Source organism: Protopterus annectens, chromosome 6.part0 (genome assembly GCF_019279795.1).
Source record: "Protopterus annectens isolate FY-2018-M chromosome 6.part0, PAN1.0, whole genome shotgun sequence".
NCBI lineage: Eukaryota > Metazoa > Chordata > Ceratodontiformes > Protopteridae > Protopterus > Protopterus annectens.
Window position 1 is genome coordinate 887,579,533 of NC_056737.1, and position 26,207 is coordinate 887,605,739.

At 41.7% G+C, this 26,207-nt stretch overlaps 1 protein-coding gene across 1 annotated transcript in view; it reads left to right on the plus strand.

Annotated features, from left to right (window-relative positions):
- KCNH5 (potassium voltage-gated channel subfamily H member 5) overlaps window positions 1-26,207 on the plus strand; it is a 2,144,936-nt gene that overhangs the window by 641,371 nt on the left and 1,477,358 nt on the right. The window contains 2 exon segments of the mRNA XM_044074556.1: window positions 14,492-14,607; window positions 24,153-24,545. Of these exon segments, the coding sequence (XP_043930491.1) occupies window positions 14,492-14,607; window positions 24,153-24,545 (509 nt within the window).

Below are 26,207 nucleotides of genomic sequence, written 5' to 3' on the forward strand. Positions count from 1 at the left end.
GGCTTTGGTGCAGATTCAAACTGCTGGGTCACTTCCAAAGATCTAAGCTCCAAGTACGGCTTCGGCGCCGAGTATTTCTACTTGACAAACACCTAGATGTTAATATTCCCCATCTATTGATCCCTTTGCTGAGGAATTACCTGAGGTCTTTTTTCGTTTCAGTGTTGTTGTCTTTTTTGCATAGCCAAGTCTCCTTGTCTGTCCTCTGTCTGTTCTACCAAAAGCCTCACAGTGATTGATGTGGAGAGACTGGTGGAGAAAATTTTATGGGCGAGAGGAATTTCAGGTGGTCCCCCGGCTCTGATCCCTTCTGGTGCCAAACATTCTTTCACCCCATTGACTACTCCTCCTCTAACCTCCTCTGAGGTCTTGGAGATTTCAGCTTCCAGTTGTCTGGTGTCAGCTGCATCAGTTCCGATACTTTCTGTTATGTCAGGACCAATTCAAGGTCTTAGTTTTTTGGCTGTGTCGGCTCTGGAGACCTCCCGGGGCCATAGCTAGCTGGTTAGTCCTGAGGGTCAGGAGTCAACTCCAGCTTTTTTGGAGCTGTCCCTGCACCTTAGGGCTTTGGCTAAGGTTAGTTTGACACTGGCATCTGTCTCAGAGGCAGTCTAGATGGAATGGGCAGTGACCATGGTTCAGAGACAATGTATCTCAATTCTGGGCTCCCTTTCTTCTTTGGCGGGGTCAACCTTTGAGGCTATGGAGAGGGCCTTGGCTGCCTCAGCCACTCAGTTGACCTCTTCTTCCTTAAAGCATGTTCCTTCCTCAAGTCCAGTTATCCATCCTGCTCCTCCACTGGGACAGCGAGTGCTAAAATCTCAGGAGACTCAGATTCAGATTCTCTCTTCTTCAGATACCTCACCAGACCATCCCCCTGATGAGGTCCCTCTAAAGAAAAAGTGCAAGAGGAAGCACTTTGATTCCCCTCAGGAATCCATCACAGAAGATACTGATTTTGATGAATAGGAAGGGTCACCGGATCACCCCCTGGTGATGTCTCCTTTGCAGACATCCTGGAAATTTTGAAACAAAGGGATGATTGGAAGTCCTAAAACCCTACCCCTGAAGAATCAGTATACCTGCAGGCTTTTTGCACTCATCCATCTACCTCTTGGGTGACTCTGCCCACTGATAAACTTATCCAGTTGATTGCTCAACAGGAGTAGAAGGTGCCAGATTCCATTGAGCCCATCCCTAGGAGGCTAGACAAAGATTTATCCCCCTCATCAAGGTACACAATTTTGGGCAAAAGGTTTAACAGTAGATGCCATGGTCATAGTGGCGGTTACAAAAAAGGAACTGGCTGAGGAAAGTTCCTCTATCCCCTCCACCCAACAGAGAGTCTTGACCGATGGATACGTTTGGCAAGTGGAGTTACTCATCATCGACCTTTGCATTAAGGTCGTTGAATTTTCTGGCACATTTCACCAGGCTTCAAAGGCATCTGCTCAAGGAGCTCTCAGATATCCTGGCAGGAGCTGTTTCTGAAGAGGGACAAGACAAAGTTACCTCTCAGTTAGCTACTGTGGTGTCTTTCTAATTCATCCATGTGGCTTATTGCACATGCAGCTGAAGGGACTACCAGAGCAGGGGTACAAGTGTAGCCATAAGGAGACATGCTTGGATGCGACTTTGTAACTTTGCGGAGCCATTTAAGTCTTCATTCATCAATGCACCTTTTGACAGATCATCCTTATTTGGCCCAAAGGTTAGAGAAACATTATCCAGGTGTGAGAAAGATTAAAATTAAAAACACTAGCTCTAGATGTACTATTTAGGAAAACCGTGCTGAAAAAGTATGGTCAGAATTAAAGTTGAAGCAGAAACAGAGCAAGCACTCCCTAGTTCTCAAGCAAAATACAGGATCATGGAGTCTTCTTCTTTTTCAACTTTGACTTCAACAACAGTGCTCTTCTGTCATAAGGAATGATTTAATAAGCGCTTTGATTCAAAAAAGAAGAAGACTCCATGATCCTGTATTTTGCTTGAGAACTAGGGACTGCTTGCTCTCTTTCTGCTTCTATGAGAAAGATGGCAAGACCTTTTCTGCTGTGGGCCTACATTTTTCCACTCCTGAAAGACCTTTTTTTTCCAGGCATCAGAGAGTGGGTAGAAAAATGTGGTTCAAAAAATACAGAGGGCCTTTTCAAGACACATGTGGTGAAAATTACCCTAGGGGTAGAGGGGAAAATCTAATGGAAGATGCCACCCACGCAGCAGAGGTGGCCCGCAAAATCAAAGTTTCAGAGATTCCTTTTCCAGAAAACCCTATCACCATTCCTGAATGAAGGCCCAATTGTCTTCTTTTGGTGGCAGTAGGGGATGCTTATCCCTGCATCTAAACACCTGAGATCAGATGCTTGGGTGAGGAGGATTGTATCTAGATGCTATGTTATGCGCTTTTCTCTTCCCCCCTCCTATTTCCAAAAGAATCCTTGATGTTCCACCCAATCAGAGGGAACCATCAGTCCTAGAGATCCAAAGACTGCTAGACAAAAAGGGTCATTCAAGATGTCCCACCAGATCAGTTCTGGAACTTACTCAGGATTATTTTTAGTGCCAAAAAGACAGGGGACTGGAGACCAATTTTGGATCTCAGCTTATTGAACAGATCTGTTTGATAAGCAAAATTCCAGATGGTCATGGTACAGTCCATTCTCCCTTTTCTGGAGAAGGATAACTGGATTTGCTTGATAGGCCTTCAGGATGTGTATTACCACATAAAAATGGACACAAGTGCAACAGAAGGTTTCTCTGCTTCAGGCTGGAAGCCAGTCACTATTAGTTCAGAGTTCTGCCCTTTGGTCTCACCACAGCCCCCAGAGTGTTCAGCAAATGCATGGCAGTAGTAGCAGCTCACTTGAGACTGCAAGAATTCCGGGTATTTCCATATTTGGATGACTGTCTTATTACCACTCCGACCAGACATCTGTTGATACTAGCAAGTAGTTATGTTCTACAGACTTGTTCTAACCTAGGAATTACTGTGAATTATGAAAAATCTCAACTGATTCCAACTCAAAGTTTAGAGTTCATAGGAGCAATGCTGAATACGAGAATGTTCATAGCCTCCCTTCCACCAGTGAGATTACAAAAAAATCAGGGAACAAGTTCGAAAGATACAATACAGCAAGAAAGCACCTGCCCATCTGGTATTACAGGCCTTAGGTTCAGTGGTGGCAACAATAACTCTAGTTACCCTGGCAAGATTTCATATGGAAATTCTTCATTAGCTGCTTGCATCTCAATGGTCAATACTTCACCAGCCTATGTCGGATCAGAATTTAATTATCAATCTTTGCAGAAAAGATCTAGCTTGGTGGATGCACTCAGAGGACATTCTTCTAGGTTGCTTCTTTGTCCCACAGCAGCCCAAGGCCATAGTGACCATGGACGCCTGCCACATGGGAGGGGGGGGCAATTTCTGGGCCTGACCATCCAAGGCAGTTGGTCTGCCATTGAGGCCAGTTTGCATATCAATGTCCTAGAAATGAGAGCAATGCTTTTATTATTGCAAGCCTTTCAATCTGTTCTCCATCTAGGAATTATTGCAATTAAAATAGACAACATGTCAGTAGTTTGGTACATCAACAAATGGGGGAACCAAGTCTTGCCCTCTATATTGAGCAGCACTCAGAGTGTGGCAGTGGGCGGTTTCTTGCAACCGATTTTTGATAGCAATGCATATTCCAGGGAGCTCCGTTGTGATAGCAGACAAACTGTCCAAGTCTATTCTTCTACCTCACGAGTGGTCCCTCAATTCAAGAGTGGTGGAAATTATTTTTCGCCAATGGGGCCAGCCTTGCTGTTACCTCTTTGCCTTGCCCCTGAACAACTAGTGCAGCAACTTCTTTGCCCTAATCCCCCCACCAGGGTAGTCACCCTGTACGCATTGCCCTCATTTCCCTTAATTCCAAAGTTCCTTCAGAAAGCCCTAAGGTTGAAGAGCAGAGTAATACTCATTGCCATTGTTGGCCTTGACAAATATGGTTCCCCTTTCTTTGGCTTTACCTGATAAAAGAACCTTGAACTCTGAATCCAACTCCAGACCTCCTGTCTCATCCAGAGAACTTGATTCACCCAAACCTGCAAGAACACAGGCTGACAGCATGGTTTCTCCAGTTCTGTTAATTGCCAGGCAAGTTAATCTTCCTTCTCCGGTACACAGAATTTTACAAGCCTCTCATAAACCATCCACCTGTAAAGTCTAAACTAGTAAATGGAAGAGTTTTACCTTTTGGTTCAGCAAAAGGAATGTTGACCTCCTTTCAGCTCCCATAGAAAAGATTTTAGAATTTTTATCCTCTCTTTTTGATGCAGGAGCCTGTCCTTCTACTGTTAAAATTAGCTGGCAGTGATTTCGAACTTTCATAATGGTTTTGGGGATAATTCCCTAGATTCTCACAAGTCATGCAAATAATTTTTAAAAGGATCTCTTTTGTTGAAACCCCCTTTTAAGGATCCTATTCCTCCCTGGGATCTTACTCTAGTATTACAATCCATTGTTCAGCCTCCCTTTGAACCTTCTGACAAATGTGACCTTAAATACTTATCTTGGAAAACCTTATTCCTTTTAGCAATAACTTCTGCTAGGAGGATTTCAGAAATTCAAGCTTTATCTTGCAAGCCACTATACTTGATTTTTCATAAAGACAGGGTTGCCTTAAGGGCAACTCCCTCCTTTCTTCCTAAGGTAGTATCAGACACTAATATAAATCAGACTATTAATCTTCCAGTATTCTTTCCCAATTTTTCTAATAAAGGAGAACATGCCCTTTATTTGCTGGATGTTCACAGTTATGTTTTTACCTCAACAGAACAAAAGATATTCGAAGTTTGTTACCTTCTCAAGTAGCAAAATTGACAAACCAGTCAGCAAATTAACCTGGGCCAGATGGCTAAAAGACTGTAATACGTTTATGACAAGTATATCCTTTATTTATGGCAAAAAGAAAATTAATTTGTCTAGACTGGTAAAGGCTCACTCTAAAAGATCTATGGCTACATCAGCAGTTTTTCAGTCTCGAAATTCTATGGATGACATTTGTGCAGCAGCAACTTAGACTTCTTCTCATACCTTTATTACTCATTACAAATTGGACCTGGTCTCCAGGGGAAGAGTGTCCTTTGGTTTACTGGTGCTCAGGAATGTCCTTCCCTGAGTCCAACCAAGATCTAAGGTAGCTGGGGACTCTGTCCCATTGGTCAAGGATAAAATGCAGATTGACAACTTCAGATAAAAAAGTTATGTACTCACCATAACATTCTGTCTGAGTAGTCCAGCTTAATTTATTCTTGATTTCCCTCCCTCCTTCCCCCATCCTTTCTAATGTCCTATGATGGAACGGTTAGGACACATACCTCCATGTTTGATTAGTTTTATATAGCAAATAGGGTTTTCATCAGGCCTCCAGTTCTTATGTCTGTTTAGCTGTTCTTGCGTCTATTTAGCTGTAATCTGCAAACTCGATCTGAGAGAACTAGGAGAGATGCATTGTGGGAAGGGTTGAAGCTTGAGAGTTTTTGGCCTGCATGAGCTGTTCAAATGACTGAGATGGTTACATTTCTCAGAACTGAATCCATTGGTCAAGGATAAATGAAGATGGACAACTCAGATGAAATGTTATGGTAAGTACATAACTTCTTTTTTGTGGTTGTCTTTTTATGCAGCAGCAATGTTTAGTTCATATTTTCCCTTGTGGATTTTGATCATTCTTTTTAGCTCTTTATTTGCCTTTTTAAAGTCACTTCTAATCTGGGATGATTTAGGTTAGCTGGTGAGGATGCTTCAGCCCTGATAAGTTTAAGGATAAGATCTGGACTTGTGTTTGTATATTATTTTGCAGCTTTGGCTGAACTGGTACTAGCTAGCACTATCAGAGTACATTTTGCAAGTATATCATTTCTATAATAGAATATACTGTGCAAACCCTTCTGTCTGACCTCCATATTTCAATGCTGTTGAAATAGGCAATTTATTTAGTCTCTGTATTCCCCAACACTAGCAACATAACCTTTGATTTTGGAATATTGTCATGGAACATAACTGACAAGACTGTTAATGTTTCAATGTTACGTATACACCAAGTAGCAAAGGTCTTTATTATGGCCTGCGACTCAGTTTTATTACTCCCAGAGAAACCAATGAAAACATGAGTCCTGGTCTTGAAGAGATTAAATATTTAGGGTAAGGCCATTTCCAACTAAAAATAATTTCCAACGAGCAAAAAGCTGTAAATTAATATATTTCTTAATGTTTAATTCTTCTAATGTACTTACATTTTTAAAGTATTGATTATCACAGAAACAATATTTAATATATTTTTTTTTAATTTATTAGTTGCATCTTCTATTGTTCTAGAGTCAGTTTGAAGTTTTTCATTAAGAGTAAAGGCAGAAGTCATGTAGCACAGAAGCCATGTTTGTCATGTGAATCTGTTCTGAAAATACTTATTAGTCAATGTTTGGTAGGAACCTAAGTTACCTTTGCACGAAACACATTTTTTACACAGTTAATCAGTAATATGATTGATCAGTTTTCCTTGCCAGTTTTGTAATTTGTTTTATAGTTTTATAACATGACTGAAAACTGTGATGTTAGATGATTATAGGTAATGGTACACAATAATTTGATGCAATTAAATTTGAATGTCATAAGCCATACATTTCATGGTTTTGGGTGCTTTGTCTCCTATTATTATACCTACAGCTAGGGTCCAGTAAGTGGTTCTAGGCATGGAATGGCTTCAGGAAGACAAATCATTCCACAGTCTGCTGTCTTATGATAGAAGGAGGACATGGATTTGTGCAGATACAATACTGCTAGACCAGTTGCTGATTGGAAAATTATGGACCTACTAGTGGGGCATTGTTGTGAGAGTGTGAGCATACTATGATTCCTACTTTTGTGTCCTTGCTTACAAGTGTTGTACCTTGACCAAGCAACAGCTGAGACTGTTGACCACTCATCACCCCCCCAATTCATTACAAAGTTAATACATTTGGAGATCAGAGGGTATTTGCTGTAGTCCAGTATGACCAAATAATAAAAGCTAGCGACTTAGTTCTGCAAAGTTAGAAATAAGCAGAGGTAAGAATGGAATGAAATCCATTATCAGCTTGTCCATTTAATATAACTGTTATAGGAAATGAATCATCAGAAAATGGATAAGGCTTTGATGTGAAGTTGTCCAATCTTGCCGTTCATTCTTTACTGATGGGTTCGGAGCCGATCCCTCAGCTCCGATACAGCCAATTGCAAAGCTCGAGGTCTTCAAATAGCTTGAGGCCAAGTCCCTATCCCATGATGCACCTGTGAATTACCTCAGATCTAGTTTGCCGCTGCAACAGATCAGAGGTTCTGATTTAGCTCGTGCCAGATAAGCAAAATTTTCATTAAAAATGTTCTTAAAAAGTTTTTTGATAGCTAGTATAGTAGTTAGCATTGTTTATAAAGCTCTTATAGCTTTCAGTGTGTTTTCCCTTCCCATTTACTGTGTTTTCTTATGTCTAGTTGGCCTCTTTTAGGCCTAGTTAGTAGTTGTTCTTTCTAGGTGTGGTCTGTCTAGCCTTTGAGTTTTTATATTCGGCTTTGTACAGTAAACCTTAGTTATATAGATAGGTTATTGCCTTGCTGTATTATTTAGTGACCTTTGTCACATTTTTTAGATAGTTGTATTTATCAGAGTTGTGTGTGGTCTGTCTAGCCTTCTGTATTTTAGATTAGGGTTAGTCGTTTACTTATTTAGATAAGGTTGTTCTTTATCAGCAGCTATATGTTTTTTTTTTGCATAGTCTGCTTGTGTGGTATCACATTTTGTGTGTGTGTATGTGTGTGCGCACGCATGCACGTGTGTGTTTAGCCTGCTTTTATTAAGGCTTGCCTGTACCTTTCTATGGAGAAAATTTACTGTTGTAGTTTTTTTGTGTGGTAACAGCAAAATATTTTCATCTTTACTATGGCTGATCAAGATAAGCACCCCAAGTCTGGGTTCAAATAGTGCCCAAAGTGTGGCCAGAAAATGTCAGTCACAGACAGCCATGTTAACTGTGTAATTGTGCCATTTGACATTCTTTTTCCTCTAGGGTCCTACAGGAAAGGAAGAGGAAACTGATCGATAGAGGTTTGTTGACCCCTTCTTTTCAGGAAGCTTTGAGTGACCAGAATGGCTCCAGTAGGTCCTCAAAGTCCTCCAAGACATCAGACTCAAAAAAATCAAAGACCTCATCAACTTTGGCTCCACTGCCCTTGGAGCCAACATACTTTTCCTTTCGGAGCCGGTCTCCAGTCTTGGAGTCGGTCTCCAAAGCACCAAAGAATCCTATTCTTCAGGTGGTACCACCTTCGGTACGGTCGTCTTGATCATCTATCAGCCTGTCAGATCTGGACATGGATTGTGTGGTGCAGAAGCTGTTGTAGGCACCGGCATTAGCCAAAATGTTATCGGCTTTGACCCAAATGGCTTCAGAGCCAAAGACCATTGTACCGACTATTAGTATTCCTTCTCCGAGCCATACCGGTGCTTCAGAGCTGGAAGAGGCAGACCTGATGTTACTGGAACCCTCGGAGCCGATGCCTGCTCCAGTGTCTTCAGCTCCGTGTACTCTGACATCCTTGGTGCGTATCAAGGACACTAGGAGCCGATACTCTCTGGTCGGGTCCGGGGAGGACAGTCGGACCAACTTGTCAGTTCTGACCTTGCCTCTCGTGGCCTCAGCTTGGATGAGCTTGGCTTCTACCTCGGGCTCTGAGCCCACTATTCTGGTTTCAGGGGTGTCAATGGTTTCCTTGGATCCGTCAGCTTCTTTGCATCAGAGCAGGGGTGCTTTCAATGCTTTGAGGAGAGTCATTTCTCCTAGGACATCCTCTACCTCGAGGCTGCCCTCCTCCTCCCCAAAAGTGCCCGTGTCTGCTTCTGCATCACACGTCCTCACTAAGCGTAGAGACCCAGAGCCTCAGGAAGCCCCAGTGGGTGGCCCCTGCTCTTCTGAGACCTCACCAGAGGCCCCCACTGATGAGGTTCCCAGGAAGAGATTGTGCAAGAGGAAGTACATAGACTCCCCTCAGGAGTCTCTCACATTGGACACTGACTTAGATGAGTCAGAAGGGTCCCCCTCCTTTGCTGAAATACTTGAGATCCTTAGGCAGAGGGGTGTATTGGCAGTCCAAAAGCCCTACTGATGATGAGTCACTTCTCCTGAAGGCTTTCTTGTCTCAGCCCTCCACCTCTTGGGTGTCTCCACCCTTCGATGAGCTGATGCAGCTGGTCTCACAAAGGGAGTGGGAGTGTCCGGATACTATGGAGCCTGTCCCTAGGAGGCCTAATAAATTTATTTCTGCCCCACTTGACAAAACATTTTTAACTAAAGGTGTTCCAGTTGATGCCATGGTGGTGGCAGCAGCCACCAAGAAGGAAATGTCTGAGACTTTCTCGTCTATCCATCCTTCTAACAGAGACTCCAGGATTATCGATAGATATGGGAAGCGCATGTTCAGTTCAGCGACCTTTGCCCTCCATTTGATGAACTACTTAAACCATTTCACTAGGTTGCCAAGAGATCTCCTTAAGGAGTTGAGAGATACTCTTCAGGGTACAGTAGCTAAAGGGGCCTCCGACAAAGTTGCTGCCCAGCTTGCTACCCTAAATTCTATTGTCAACTCATCCATGTGTCTCATATCCTATGCAGCTAATGGAACGAGTAGGGCAGTGGGTACAGGAATCGCTCTTAGGAGACATTACCTGGATGCGCTTATGTTCCTTTGTGGAGCCCTTCAAGTCATCCTTCGTGAACACTCCCTTTGATGGCTCATCCCTTTTCGGGCCTAAAGTGAAGGAAACCTTAACCAGGTGTGAACAGGACATAAAGATTCTGTCTGCCTTCGGGGTCCATTTTTCCACCCCTACCCGACCCTATCCCAAGGGTCATCGGGGAGGAAAAATGTGGTTCCAAAAAGCCCAAGGAGCCTTTCAGGACACACCTGGTGAACCTCCCTCCAGGGGCAGAGGAGGGGGTAATAATGGAAGAAGCATCCCTCACGGCAGAGGGGGTCTGCAACACCAGGGTGACAGAGATCACTTCTCTGGGAAGCCCTACCAGCACTCCTGAGAGGAGGCCTGACTGTCCTGCTCTGGAGGCAGTCAGGGAAAGACTTTCACTGTACCCAAAAGCCTGGCTAAATTTAACACAAGACAGATGGGTACGGTCAATTATATCCGGAGGTTACAAAATTCCCATCTCTCAACCCTCCTTACCATCGAGAAAATCCCTTTCAGATGTTCCACACAATCTGAGGGACCAAGCAGTCATAGAAGTTTCAAGACTGCTTAGAAAAAGAGTCATCCAGGAAGTCCTGGCAGACCAACATGGATCCGGAACTTACTCAAGGTTCTATTTGGTACCAAAAAAGACAGGGGACTGGAGACCGATTCTGGATCTCAACAGACTAAACAAGTCTGTTCAAAGAACAAAGTTTCAGATGGTCACGCTACAGTACATTCTACCCTTTCTGGGTTAGGACAATTGGATGTGCTCCATAGATCTTCAGGATGTGTACTACCACATCAAAATGGACAGGCGCTCCAGGAGATTCCTTCGCTTCTGGCTGGGAGCCAGTCATTACCAGTTCAGAGCTCTGCCCTTTGGTCTCACCTCAGCCCCCAGGGTGTTCACCAAATGTATGGCAGTGGTCACGGCTCACCTGAGACATCAAGGATTCCAGGTGTTTCCATATCTAGACGACTGGCTCCTTACTGCTACTACCAGGCATCAACTTCTTCAAGCCAGGGACTACACAATCACAATCTGCTCCCAGTTAGGCATTACAATAAACTTTGAAAAATCTGCCTTGTTGCCCTGTCAATCTATCACCTACATAGGTGCAGACTTAGACACAAGGAACATGTCCGCAAGGCTACCGCCAGAAAGGGTGTCTGCAGTTCATCAGCAAGTACAAATTCTAATGCAGAGCAAAAGAATCCAAGCCAGGTTCGTCCTTCAAACTCTGGGTTCCATGGCAGCAGCCATTCTTCTAATCTCACTGGCCCACTTTCACATGAGGATCCTTCAGTGGCTTCTGTTCACACAGTGGTCTTTTCAACAGCTGCCCATGTCTCACACGATCATGATTACAGAAGCATGCAAAAGGCACCTTTCCTGGTGGATGGTCTCCCCACTAGTGACTCAGGGCAGACCCTTCATTCAGCCCCCTCCGGTAGCCACAGTGACCACAGACACCTCCCTGATAGGGTAGGGGGCATTATCAGGGCAGGACAGTCCAAGGCACTTGGCAGCCTCACGAGTATCACCTGTATATAAACATCATAGAAATGAGAGCCATGCTCCTAGCGTTGCAAGCTCTTCAAGACTCTCTCCCTTCTGGTACCATTGCAATTCAAACGGACAACATGTCAGTGGTGTGGTACATCAACAAGAAGGGTGGAACCAAGTCCTACCCCCTATGTCGAGAAGCACTCAGACTCTGGCACTGGGCAATTTCTTCCCAACAATTTCTGATTGCGATGCACATCCCTGGGAGGTCCAGCGTCATAGTGGACAGGCTCAGCAGAGCTATTCTCATGCCTCATGAGTGGTCTCTGAATCAGGTAGTTGTGGATATGATCTTTCACAAATTGGACAGCCTTGCTGCGATCTTTTTGTCACCCCCTTCAACAGCAAATGCAGCAACTACTTCTCCCTTCTTCCGCTTCCAGGTCACACACCCAGAGACGCTCTAGTCCACGATTGGCCTCAGGGACTTCTTTATGCCTTCCCTCCATTTCCCCTGATACCAAAACTCATACAGAAAGCAATATCGTTGGGTTGCAAAATGATCCTGATTGTCCCCTACTGGCCTCGACAGATATGGTTTCCATTCCTGCACCATTACCTTCTCGATCAGCCCTGGACTCTGGATCTGATTCCAGACCTCCTGATTCATCAGTCAGGCGGGCTGCATCAATCCCTCCAAACACTCCAGCTCACAGCTTGGTTGCTCCACTTCCAACCTTAGCCAGGCTTCCCAGCATTTCCCCGGCTGTGCATGAGATTATTGTCTCCTCTTACAAGTCCACAACTAGAAAGACTTATGCTAGCAAATGGAAACGTTTTTCTTGTTGGGCAGAGGCTAGGAACGTAGATTCTTTTTCAGCCCCAGTCCACGAAATTTTGGAGTTCCTAGCACAACTTTTTCATTCTGGGTCCGCTTCTGCTACAGTCAGGGTTCAATTGGTGGCCATTTCTAATTTTCATGTTGGGTTGTCTAACTCTAACATTATGTCTCATAAGCTCTGTAAAGCCTTTTTAAGAGGGACTACTCTCCTTAGACCTCCAGTGAGAGATCCACTCCTCCTTGGGACCTTAATTTGGTACTAACCTCCTTAATTATGCCCCGCTTTGAACCTGCAGCATCCTGCTCCATTAAGTTTCTATCTTGGAAAACACTTTTTCTGGTAGCTATTACTTCAGCCAGACATGTCTCTGAACTTCAGCCACTATGTGTTCGTCCTCCATACTTGGTTTTTCATAAGGACATGGTTGCTCTGAGGACTAATCCCTCGTTCCTTCTGAAAGTCTGCTCAGAAAACAATTTAAACCAATCTATAGACCTTCCTGTGTTTTTTCCTAACACCAACAAGGCAGAATACAAATTACACCAATTGGACGTTCATAGACAATTGTGTTTTTACTTGCATAGGACTAAGGATATAAGGAAGTCGGACCAACTATTCCTTTCCTATGCCCTAGGCAAACAAGGTCTCCCAGTTTCCAAAGTGACCTTATCCAGGTGGTTGTCTCACATTATTACTTTCATTTATCAATTGAGAAACAAACAGTTGCCTATCAAACCAAAAGGTCATTCTACTAGGGCTTTGGCCACCTCCATAGCCTTCCAATCTAGGTTGCCCATGGAATCTGTCTGTGCAGCTGCCATGTGGGCAAATCCTCATACCTTTATTTCTCATTACAAGCTAGATATTGTCTCCAGGAGCAGAGCTGACTTTGGTTCCACTGTTCGGAAGAGTCTGTTCCAATGAGCCACCCAGGATTGTAGGTGCTAGGGATGCTGTCTCAACCAGCAAGAATAAAGGCGAGATAGACAACTTAACATAAAGAAGTTATGTACCTACCATAACGTTCCATGTTAGTTGTCTTCATCTCGCCTTCTTTCTTGCATGCCACCCTCCATCCCCCTGTCCTAATGGATCGAGAGGAGTTTTGGTTTCACTGGCTGAGTGTTCTCTGATTTGTTTTCTCTACTGACTGAGAGAGTATGACAGGTTTGCTCATCCTCTTTGTTTGGACAGGTTGATTCTCTGGCTGTGTCTAGGGTTAGCTGTTACAAACGAGATCTGGGTTGCTAGCACTAGGCATCATGGGATAAGGGGTTGCCTCGAGCCAGTAAACCGCTCTCGAGCTATAGAAGATGGCTGAGTCAGAGCAGAGGATCGGCTCCAATCCACAACCAGCAAGAAAGAAGGCGAGATGAAGACAACTAACATGGAACGTTATGGTGGGTACATAACTTCTTTTTCACAGACAGCTCATATTTTATTTGGCTAGAACAAAAGATTTCAGGAAATCAGACCAGCTTTTTGTTTCATTCTCAGACTCCAGAAAAGGGACACCAGTGGCTAAAATAACTCTGTCTAAATGGTTATCTGATTGTATCACCTTTGCCTTTTCAGTTACCAATATGCCTTTGCAACACAAGATTAAAGCTCACTCAACCAGAGCCGTTTCTGCATCATCTGCCTTTTCTGCCAGACTTCCCATTGATAACATTTGTGCAGCAGCCACTTGGTCAAAACTTCATACCTTTATCACTCATTACAAAGTTGACAAGGCCTCCAGGGACAGGGCTTCCTTTGGATCCACCGTCCTGAGAAATATACTCCCGTGAGCCACCCAAGATTGATGGTGCTTGGGACGCTACCCATCAGTAAAGAATGAATGGTGAGATTGGACAACTTCACATAAAGGAGTTATGTACTTATCGTAACATTCCATGTGAGTTGTTCATATCGCCTTCATTCTTACGTCCCTCCCTCCTACCTCCTCCTGGGCTGATAGATGATCGAGATGCTGGATCCATCCTGGTTACTCAAACTTTCTCTTTCTTTTCTCTAGGAATGTAACAATGACATATGGTATTAGTATACACAGTAAACAAAATCTAAGGTAATTCACAGGTGCATCATGGGATATGGACTTGGCCTCAAGCTATTTGAAAACCTCTTGCTTTGCAATTGGCCATATCGGAGCTGAGGGATCGGCTCCAAACCCATCAGTAAAGAATGAAGGTGAGATGAAAAACTCACACGGAACATTATGGTAAGTACATAACTTCTTTTTTTTTCAGTAAACTGTCATTTAAAGGAGTACTAATTGCATGCTGTATAAATGCATCTCATTATATAAAATTCCAATGTTATTGCCCACTTATTTCTGAAATAAAATTTGTAACAAAATGTCTGCATTAATTTTTAAGGGTGGACAAAGTTTGCACGATTAACTCGGGCTTTGACCAACAGCAGGAGTGTATTGCAGCAGCTAACACCAATGAACAAAGCTGATGTAGTTCATAAACATTCAAGACTAGCTGAGGTAAGCATTTTTTTTCTTAACAACATATATTATAGATTAGTCAAGAATGTTAACATTTCTTAGATCAAACAGGGTGTCCCTCATTTTCAAACATTTTCAAACAAATTTTGCAGCACTTCATTAGTCTCCCACACATTTATCAGCATGTGTCATACACCTTGAATATTGCCCCGTGAAATAACTCCTTATTTGTGTTAGAGGTGTACCTGAATATTGTAAACAATAATGTTTATAATGTGAGTGTGCAGTCAAGTGGCTCCCCATAGTGGCACGTGTTGTTAAAAATAAAAAGGCACAAAATTATTTTTACAAAATAGTGGGTAGTCTTGAGCCATGGTATACTTTTATCTGTTCAACAAAACAGCACATCATCAAATACAACAACCTCAAACTTCTAACCGTGAAATCTAAAAACATCGAAAGCTCAGAACAGCAAATTTTTTTTCCCTGGGGAAAAATTCACTGTTCCGAGAAACACACACACAACACAAGCACACCAAAAGAAACAGCAATCCACACACATACACTTAAAATCCTACATCTAACTCTACACTAAACTGTACATACAGTACTATCTGTCCACTATCCTTAAGCCAAACCCTAACCCTAATGTCCGTCACTATCGCACACTCACTTCACCCGCGCCCTAACTCTCACATACCCCGCCCTAACCCTAGTCTATCACTATCGCACACTCACCTAACCCACGCCCTAACCCTAACTCACATACCCTGCCCTTAACCCTAAAGTTTGTCACTATCGCACACTGACCTCACCCGCGCCCTAACCCTAACTCACATACCCTGCTCTAACCCCCACACAATCGCACACTTACCTGAACCCAGCCCGTAACTTTCCACCACAGTGCTGAAAATAGCGAAGCCACAGAAACGGACAACCGAATTCTTTCCCTAGGAAAAAATTTGGTTATCTGCAACTTCGCTATTTTCAGCGTTCGCTGTTTTCGGGTCAATATTAGACCATTTGAAGTATTAACACTTCAATGATCTAATATAGACCCCTTTGAACAGCATAAATCTTCTCTGGGTCTCATTTAACCTAACCACTACTTGCAGTATATTAGATAAATGATAGATACATTTTCCTTGCCACATATGACCAGTCTCACATGCTGTAGTAAATAAGGCATCTCCATCACATGAGTATCTTGTTACAAGTAACCTGACTGTATATAATCAGTTTTCTTCTCAACCATCCATCCAACCTGATTTTGTGTGGTCTAGTTGCTCCTACTGCAACCTGGACTGTGATGCTATTAACTTTAGTGGTCTAACTTGTCTTACATGCACCCTGAAAAACTGTAGCAGTGCTGAAATAGATTTTGAACAGTTTTTTATAATCCATACCTTATCACTACCTCCAGCTATTATTTTAGTATGCTTTGTGTAGTTTTTATATATATATATATATATATATATATATATATATATGTTTATATGTTTATAGACACTGCAGTCACTGAGTGACAGTGGTAGTGTAATGATATTTGTAACATATGCTTACATTTTGGCAGTGATATGGCAATTCATGGGTTTGAGCAATGAGTGCAGAACTGAAGTTTGGGTGAAGATACTGTATTTCTATTTATGTCCTTGGATGTTTGTAGGAGACAACTAGAGCAACACTGAACATTGCATGCTTGGTATTCTTTCATCCTTAACCAGAAGATGTAGGTTATGGACAATGAAGGAAGAAAACAATAGATCTGGTGTTGTCAGTCTTCATTTTATCCTTGACATATGGGTTCTGTTCCTATATCGGAATCGACTTGGGCCGTTACTACAGCATGCGCCAGCCAAAAACTCTCGAGCCTCACTTCTACCCACATTCCCCTACTCCCAATTATCCCAGATCTCATTTGCTGCTTTTCTGAATAGTCATGTTTAGTCAGAGCTCTTGAGTTTCCTTTTTGCTTAGGTAATGTTTTCTTATTTCTCTGAGTTTTTCTGTATTTTTTTCTCTCCATTGTTCCTCAGGACTTTTGCTACCATTTTCCTCTTTCTCTCGTACATGTGAGTGGATTTCTATTATTGTTGATAGCCTTTTTCCATACACCTTGGTCTACTTCTTAAACTATCATTATTGATAGCTTTCTTTCCTTAAAAAAAAAAAACAAAACAAAAACTTTTGTCTATCCTCTTCAATTTTCTGCTTTTTCCCCTCCACGTGTAATTGTGTGTGTGAGTGTCTGTCTTTTAACCCGTATTTTTCTGATGGCTGAGAAAGCTAAGGCCCCTTCTGGCTTTAAAAAATACCAGAAGTATGGCCGCAAGGTTCCATCTTCAGATTTACACTTGCTTTGTGTATATTGTTTGGGTCCTCTGTATTTGCAGGAGGAGTGCAATGTTTGCCACAGGTTCAGTCATAGAGACCTTGTTGAGAGACGTAATAAACTTACCCTGAAGGGTTTAATCCCCTCTTTCTTTGTTGAAGCCATATCTGCAGTAGACAAGAGTAAGACAAATATATCTTTCCCTTCACCCTTATCTTCCTTGGAGAAGGGTAAAAAGAGGAGCTTGTCAGTTCCTACATCTCCGTTGGCACCAAAATCTAAGAAATTAAAATCTTTGGTTCCAAAAGGATCCTCAGAATGGGAGGTGTCTGGCTTTAAATCCTTGATTATAACAACTTCCCTGGCATTTACCACTGTCTCAACACCTTCAATGTCGAAGGCTCTGGTACAGTACATTTTAACTACTTTGATGGCACCACACCGACTACGTCTGCGCAGACCTTAGAAACTGAACCAAGGGAGTTTTTACCCAGGACTATTTACTCCCCATCTATCAACCCCTTTGTGGGTGAGCCTCCAGAAGTTTCTCTCCAGAAACCAAAGTCTCCCTCCATATCATCCATCCATTCCACCAAAAGTCTTTCAGAGTTCGATGTGGAGAGACTTGTGAATAAAATTTTGTGGATGAGAGGACTTACAGGACCCCCCCTTCAATTTCAACCCCTTTGGGTCCAGGAATTGAGCCTTCTTTCACTGTATTAACCTCTCCATCTCTGATCTCTGCTGAGGCTTCAGAGTTTAATCTTCTGAGTCTTCCAGCACTGACTGTACCAGCTCCTGAGATCTCCTTTTCTTCGGAACCAGTCATTTCCCTGAGCTCTTCAGTGATTTTGGAACTGGAGACCTGGAGCCATAGCTGTCCTGTTGGTTCCCAGAGGGCAGGACTCAACTCCAATTTTTTCTGAGCCATCCCTACTCCTTAGATTTTCGGCTTGAGTCAGTTCAGCCCCGGCTTCTGTCCCGGGGAGGTTCTTCTGAGCAGGGAGTGACCTTGGTTCCGAGGCAGTCTATCTCAATTCCGGGCTCCCTTCTCTCTTCAGGGGACCAGCCTTTGAGAATATGGAGAGGGCCCTGTCCCTTACAGTTACTCAGTCGGCACCTTCCTCCTCAGAACAGATACCTCCCTCTGGCTCTGTTATTCAATCTGTCTGTCCACTGAATGAGAGAGTGCCGAAGTTTCAGATTTGTTAGACTCAGGTTCTTTCATCATCTGATACCTCCCCAGATTATCCCCCTGAGGTGGTCCCTTAGAAAAAAAAGTGCAAGAGGAAGCACTTAGATTCCCCTCAGGAATTGGGCACTGAAGATACTGAATTTGGTCCCCAAGGTCACTACCTGAAGCTGTCTCCTTCGTAGACATCCTAGAAATTTTAAAACAAAGGGGTAACTGGAAGTCTCAAACCCCTTCTTCTGAGGAATCAGTTTACCTGCAGGCTTTTGGTACTCACCCATCTACCTCTTGGGTAACTCCGCCTCCTGACGAATTTATCCAGTTGATTTTGCAGCAGTCGTGGAAGACTTCAGACACCATTGAACCCATCTCTAAGAAACCAGACAGGATTTTATTTGCCCCTGAAGATAAGCATTTTTGAGCCAAAGGTTTAGCAGTGGATGACATGGTCGTGGCAGTTGTGATGCAAAAGGAACTCACTGAGATGAGTTCATCTATCCATCCAACCCACATGGAGTCTCAGGCTATGGATAATTTTGGGAAGCGGGTTTATGTTTCATCGAATTTCACCCTAAGGTCTTTGAATTTTTTGGCACATTTCACAAGACTTCAAAGAGACCTGATCAAGGAGTTGTCAGATACCCTGGCAGGAGCTGTTGCTGAGGGGCTCCAAGAGAAAGTTGCCTCCCATCTAGCCACCCTGGAGTCTGTGTCTAATTCGTCCATGAGGCTCATTGTGCATATAGCCAAGAGGACATCCAGAGCAGCGGATTCACACGTAGCCATAAGGAGATATGCCTGGATGTGCCTATGTGACTTTGCGGAACCATTTAAGTTTTCATTTGTCAATGCACCCTTTGACAGGTCATCTTTGTTTGGTCCAAAAGTAAGAGAGACTTTATCCAAATGTGAGAAGGATGGTAAGACCCTTTCTGCTTTGGGTGTACATTTTTCCATCACCCAAAGATCCCTTTCTAGGAATAAGAGGAGCAGTGGAAAGATGTGGTTCAATAAATCCCAAGGGCCTTTCCAGGACACAAGTGGAGGCAGTTCCCTTAGGGTGGGGGGGGCAAAATGAAAGATGCTGCCCACATTGCAGAGGTAGTCTGCAGAACAAGGGCTTCAGGGATTCCTTTCTGAGTAAGCACTTTCAGCATTCCTGAATTGAGGCCTTATTGTATTCCTTTGGAGGCAGTCAGGTGACCCTTATCCTTGCACCTAAATGCCTGGCTAAACATAACAGATTCTTGGGTGCAACAGATTGTATCCAGAGGTTATACCATACCCTTTTCCCATCCTCCCATGGTACACAAAAAAATTCCGTATGTCTCATCCAATCAGGGGGATCCAGCAGTTCTAGAAATTCAAAAACTATTAAACAGAAGGGTCATGCAAGAAGTCCTGCCAGACAAGGGAGGATCCAGAACTTACTCAAGATTCTTTTTAGTATCAAAAAAGATAGGGCACTGGAGACTGATTTTGGATCTCAGAGTGCTGAACAGATCAGTTTGACAAACAAAGTTCCAGACGTTCACAACAGTCCATTCTTCCCTTTTTGAAGAAAGATGACTGGATGTGCTTGATAGAGCTTCAGGATGCGTATTACCATAAAAAGATGGATAAGCATTCCAGGAAGTTCCTTCCCTTCCAGCTGGGAGTCAGTCATTACCAATTCTAAGTGCTGCCCTTTAGTTTCACCACTTCATGCTCACCAAATGCATGGCAGTAGCAGTAGCTCACTTGAGACTGGAAGCATTCCTGCTGTTTCCAAACTTGGACGACTGTCTCGTAACTGCTTTGACCAGGCATCGTTTGATTGAAGCAAGGGATTACACTCTCAATACCTGTGCCCATCTTGGAATTACTGTATATCATGAGAAATTCCAATTGACTCCAGTTCAGAATCTAGAATTTATAGGAGCAGTTCTGAATACGACAACAACCATAGCATCCCTTCCTCCAGAAAGACTCTAAAGAATTATTGCACAGGTTCAGAAGATAATCCACAGAAAGAAGGTTCCTGCTCAACTCATTTTGCAAGCTGTAGGGTTAATGGCAGCATCAATAACTCTAGTCTCTCTAGTCAGGTTTCACATGAAAATACTACAATGGCTGCTAGCATCTCAGTGGTCTATGCTACATCAACCCATGTTGGACCAGATTTTGATCTCCAGTTATTGCAAGAAGGATCTACTTTGGTGGACTCATCCCAAACAAATTTTCCTCAGCCACCCCTTTGTACTTCCAGAGCCCACAGCCATAGTAACCATGAATGCTTCTCAGATGGAGTGGGGGGCATTTTCTGGGAAAGACTGTGCAAGGCACTTGGTCCCCCTTAGAAGCCAACTTACATATCAATGTCCTAGAGCTAAGAGTGGTGCTTCTAGCATTGCAGGTCTTTCAAACAGCTCTTCCTCAGGGGACAATTGCAATTCAAACAGAAAATATGTCAGTAGTTTGGTACATCAACAAGCAGAGCGGAACCAAGTCTTAACCCCTTTGTTGGGAAGAACACAGAGTGTGGCAGTGGGCGATCTGTTCCAACCACTTTCTGACAGCAACGCATATTCCGGGGAGTTCCAGTGTGATTGCAGACAAACTGAGCAGATGTATACTTCAGCCTCACGAGTGGTCTGTCAGTCCAGAAGTGGCGGAAAGGATCTTTCGTCAGTGTGGTCAACCTTGCTGTGACCTGTTTACCTCTCCCCTAAACAACAAGTGCAGCAATTACTTTGCCCTTGTTCCCCCTCTAAAGAAGACACCAAGAGACTCTGTCTCCACAGTTGGCCTGCCCGGTCTCCTGTATGCCTTTACCTTGATACCTCTGATTCCAAAATTCCTGCAGAAAGCACTCAGGTTGAAGAGCAGAGCAATCCTCATTGCCCCCTTTTGGCCTCAACAGATTTGGTTCCCCTTTCATTGGCCATATCTGATTCAACAACCTTGGATTCTTGATCCAATTCCAGACCTTCTGTCCCAACCAGAAAGACTTGTTCACCCAGACATTTTGAACCTCAAGCTGTGACAGTATGGACCGTCCAATTCCATTAGTTGCCAGGCGTCTAAATCTTTCCTCCCTGGTATGGCACATTCTCCTATCTTCTCATAAACCTTCCACCCATAAAAAAAATATTTTAGACTTTTTAGCCTCTCCTTTTAATGTGGGAGCATCCCCTTCTACCATCAGAATACAACTAGCAGCAATTTCCCCAATGACTTGGAAGAACGTTCTTTAGCTTCTCATACACTTTGTAAGCCTTTTTTAAAAGGACACTTTTGTTGAAACCTTCTTTCAGAGATCCTACACCTCCTTGGGATCTGAGCCTAGTGTTGCAAACCATTATACTTTCTCCTTTTGAACCCTCAGCAGATTGTGATCTAAAGTTTTTGTCATGGAAAATGTTGGTTTTGGTAGCTATAACCTCTGTTAGAAGAATTTCTGAAATTCAGACCTTGTCATGTAAACCACTTTATCACATCTATTGCAAAGATAGAATTTCTTTATGAACAAACCCCTCTTCCAACCCAAGCTAGTCTCAGAGCCTAACATCAATCAAGCTGTTAATTTACTGGTATTCTTTCCAAACTTTTCTAACAAAGGTGAATTTTCTTTGCATTTACTAGATGTTCTCAGGCAATTATGCTTTTGCCTTCACAGGACAAAAGAAGTGAGAAAATCTGACCAATTATTTGTTTCCTTTTCCAGTGCAAGGCTTGGTAAGCCAGTCAGCAAGGTGACTTTAGCCAGATGGCTAAAGGATTGTATTTCATTAATCTGTCATAAAAACAAAATTGCTTTGCCTAGGCCAATGAAAGCCCATTCGGCAGGATCAGTGGCCACTTCAGCAGTTTTTCAATTTAGAGCTTCAATGGATGATGTATGTGAAGCAGCTACTTGGGCTTCTCACCATACCTTTATTACTCATTACAAATTGAACTTGGTCTCTAGGGGAAGAGCATCCTTTGGTTCAGTGGTGCTCATTAATATCCTTCTGTGAGTCCACCGAAGATCTAAGGTAGCTAGGGCCTCTGTCCCATATGTCAAGGATAAAATGAAGATTGACAACATCAGCTAAAGAAGTTATGTGCTTACCATAACGTTCCATCTGTGTTGTCCATCTTCATTTATCCTTGACTCACCTCCCTCCATCCCATGGCCTTTGAAGATTTTTTTGGTGGAAAGGTTTATATACCTTCAAATTATTGTGATCATTAAATCATAGCAGATGGTTTCCCTTCAGGCTTCCTTATCTATTACCTCTACATTCTCTGCAAACACGATCTGATGTAATTGGGAGAGAGGGAGTGTGGGTAGAGGTGAAGCTCAATAGTTTGTGGCTGGCTTAAGCTGTAGTAATGATCGAGTCGGTTCCGATATCGGAACCAGACTCGTATCTCAAGGATAAATGAAGATGGAGAACACAGATGGAATGTTATGGTAAGTACCTAACCTCTTTTTTTGTTATTGAGGTTGTATGTTATAAGATAGAAATATGGGTCAGTAGCCCACCTGTAAGTTTATAATGTGCTCAGATACAGCCCCCTTTTTTTCACTTCTCTTGCTCATTTGATTCATTGGTATATACTAATATGAATGCTACACATACAGAAATAATCCAGTTAGGACCAGAAAGATGTTACACATTCCTTCAAGGGTGGTGGTGTTCGTGTTCCTCTGAATATACTGCAGAATAACTGCTGGTAGACTTGCAGTTGGTACAAATTTAGCACATTGCACATCCCATTTTTGAGACAGAATTTGTAGTCTATTCCTGTCACAGATTCTATTTCAGTTTACAGATCACAGAGAGATGAACTAAGTGCTGTATCATTTTAATTTGATGTGGTATACTTAAATGAATTGCACTAAAGTGATAGACCACTGAAAAAGTCTGAAAAAGTAGCATTATACAGAAAGCCCTGGATGATAAGGACAATCCCACACTCTGTGTGCAGAGAATAAAGCACTTGCATTCCCTTACTTAATATAATCTACTCAGAGGTCACTTTTATACCTCCTTTCCTCCAAGGGAGCTCATTAGCAACATATCCCAGTGGACATGGCCTGAGCCTTTTTTAAAACAAAATGACCTTTCACCTTACAGTTCAAATAAATGCTCAAAGTGTTTACTAGAAATTTGTAAACAGCAAAATCATCTGACAAAATAAATATTGCAATGGTTCCATTCTTTCAATTCTGTGTTTTAAAATAGATTTTTATAAGCCACAGTAGCAATAGTAAATATGACTTTTGTAATGTTGTATAAACATCTTATGATATCTTGGTAACCATTCAGTAAACACACATACAGCCAGCAGCATTTTCTTCATACAGCTGTAATTTCATATGAGTTTAAGCAGTTCTGTCTATTTCACTTGACTGTTAAAATATTTAGAGAAATATGAAAATTATTACAATAGAAATAGTGTATAAATGATATTCAATATATCTTTATCTGTACTACATAGATGTCAAATATGAATGCAGTTGTGTTTGTCATTGTGTAAGCTTTAAGTTGAAATCTTCCAATACTGTGTATGTAGCATGGTTTTGGAATTATTAATACAAATATAAACAAGTAATATTTAATGCCTAGAGGTGCCAGAAGAATGTAACTGCAGAAATGCCTCAAGACATCACTAGTCTGTCATGAGTTAAATGGTCTATCACTTTTAGCATGCCTCATTTATGTATAGTTATCTTTCAGTTAGTACCTTAACCCTATTGTGGGGCATAATAATTTCACAAAGTGAAAATGCAGGTCAGCTATGTGGGAAAATATTGACTGGTATAAAATAAGCACCTTTATTTCAGTGCATACTAAGCTTACACAATTTCAAAGTATTTTCATCTGAGAGAAAAGTGTGTAACACAGAAAAACTGAGGATTAATTACTACCAATCTCAGTCCCTACATTTTTATAATATATTTTGTGCTTATTGTTCTTATCTTATTCATTCTGAAATCACCCACACAGTATATCAAGACCTTTACTAAACTATACTTAAAATAAAAACTAAAGTAATACCATAAGTTTATAATTTTTCTGTTTTTTTAAGGTTCTGCAGTTAGGATCAGATATCCTCCCTCAGTATAAACAAGAAGCACCAAAGACTCCGCCTCACATCATCTTGCATTACTGTGCATTTAAGACTACGTGGGACTGGATAATTTTGATACTAACTTTTTATACAGCAATTATGGTCCCTTACAATGTGTCTTTCAAGACCAAACAGAACAACATAGCTTGGCTTGTGCTAGACAGCGTGGTTGATGTCATATTTCTTGTGGATATTGTGCTAAATTTTCACACAACCTTTGTTGGTCCAGGAGGGGAAGTAATATCTGATCCCAAATTAATCAGGATGAACTATCTGAAGACATGGTTTGTGATCGACTTGTTATCATGTTTACCATATGATATAATCAATGCATTTGAGAATGTGGATGAGGTAAGTTACTCTTTTTAATTTTTCACATACTTTGCTGTGGTGCTACTTCAGTTTTTTTTAAATTTGCTAAGGAAATTACTAGTTAGAATAATGATTATCATGTTTAGCAGTCAAAAGTAAATTTGTAATAAAATTAGATTCCGTTCACTACTTTAAAATAAATACTGAACTATGTAAGCCAATAAGATATTCAGCTTTAAAAGTACTCTGAATCAGGAGTAATTCTATTTCATGCTGTTCTATATATCATATCACCTGGCTTGTTAGAATATGGAAAGAAATTACTCAAACTGTAATGTTTACTTCCTGTAAAAATATTCAGTGAACTTTGATGTCTGTATCAGGTATGGAAAAGCCAAATACATGATCATGATAGAGTGTTAATAAGTGTTGAAAAAAAGAGTGATCAAAAGGTGATAGTAGTAAAGGCCTACAGTTAAAATGCAAAAATAAATACATTATGAATTCAACTCAAATCTGATAACTCGTTTTAGTTCACTATAAGATATATAAGAACAAATAATAGATTTCTGACTTTCAGTGTTATATGCAGAAGTGTATTTCATGTTTTGGTGCATTTCATGTCATTATTGCGATTGTACTTGCTTAATTCTATTCAGTGCTTTGTATTCTTTCTAGCCTTACTTTCATTTACACCATACCACATGTTGATCTCTTACATAAGATGTAATCGGTTTTACTTAAAATTTGCAGCAAATTGATCATTAATTGAAGGTTCCAGTACTTCACTGTATCTTTAAATATGTCATAATATATATTTATTTATTGTTTATTATTTATTTCCAGTTTGATGACCGGGAAAGTCCACTGGGCCAAGCAGAGCCCATTTTCTGTGGAGGCCCCCGCGGGGAGAAAAGCTCCAAAAGCAGTTAACACAGTATAACATAAGTATATTATGGCATGTACAGTATACAAACGCATAAATATACAATTTAAAATACAAATACAAAATCAGGGAGTATACGTTTAAAAAAACACAAATGTTAAAATATAGACAAAGTCAAAAGTAATACAGAGAATGTAATTAAAAGTGCAAGTTATAAAGTGTTGATACAAGTTTAGTGCTTGTTCTAACAATAATGTCAGAGACCAGAGGTAATAGTAGATGAGACTGAATGGACATTTGAAAGAGACGACAGTGTCATTTAGGTGGGACAGGAGCAGGAAAAGTCCCAGTTTCAGGTAAGGTAAGAATAGAGGAGAAATTTGAAATTAGAGTGGTTGCGAGAAAATACATATGCAATATGTAAAATAGAATATGCAAGCAGATGTCTAAAAAATATATTGTATTAAGCAGAAAAAGTAAGCTAGAATTCTGAATGTTAAAGAGGGTGTTGAAAAGTATAAAGTAAATATGTGTGAATGGAATAGTTTGGTACTGTTGTGGCAGAAACCACAATAAAATGTAAGCTGTTACCACTGGAAATTGCAGAACATGTGATACAACTCAAACTAGATAATAATGATAACTACTGCCCTGTATACGTGGGATGCAACCACTGTTCCACACTTTGAAAACAACTTTAAGCACCTTTCCAAAATAATCTTGTGCAAGAGCATAAAAATGCAAGTGTATGCAGCTTTAAAAGCTGTAATACATTTCAAGCTGACTCACTTTACTTTTGTGCTTGTCAGCACAAT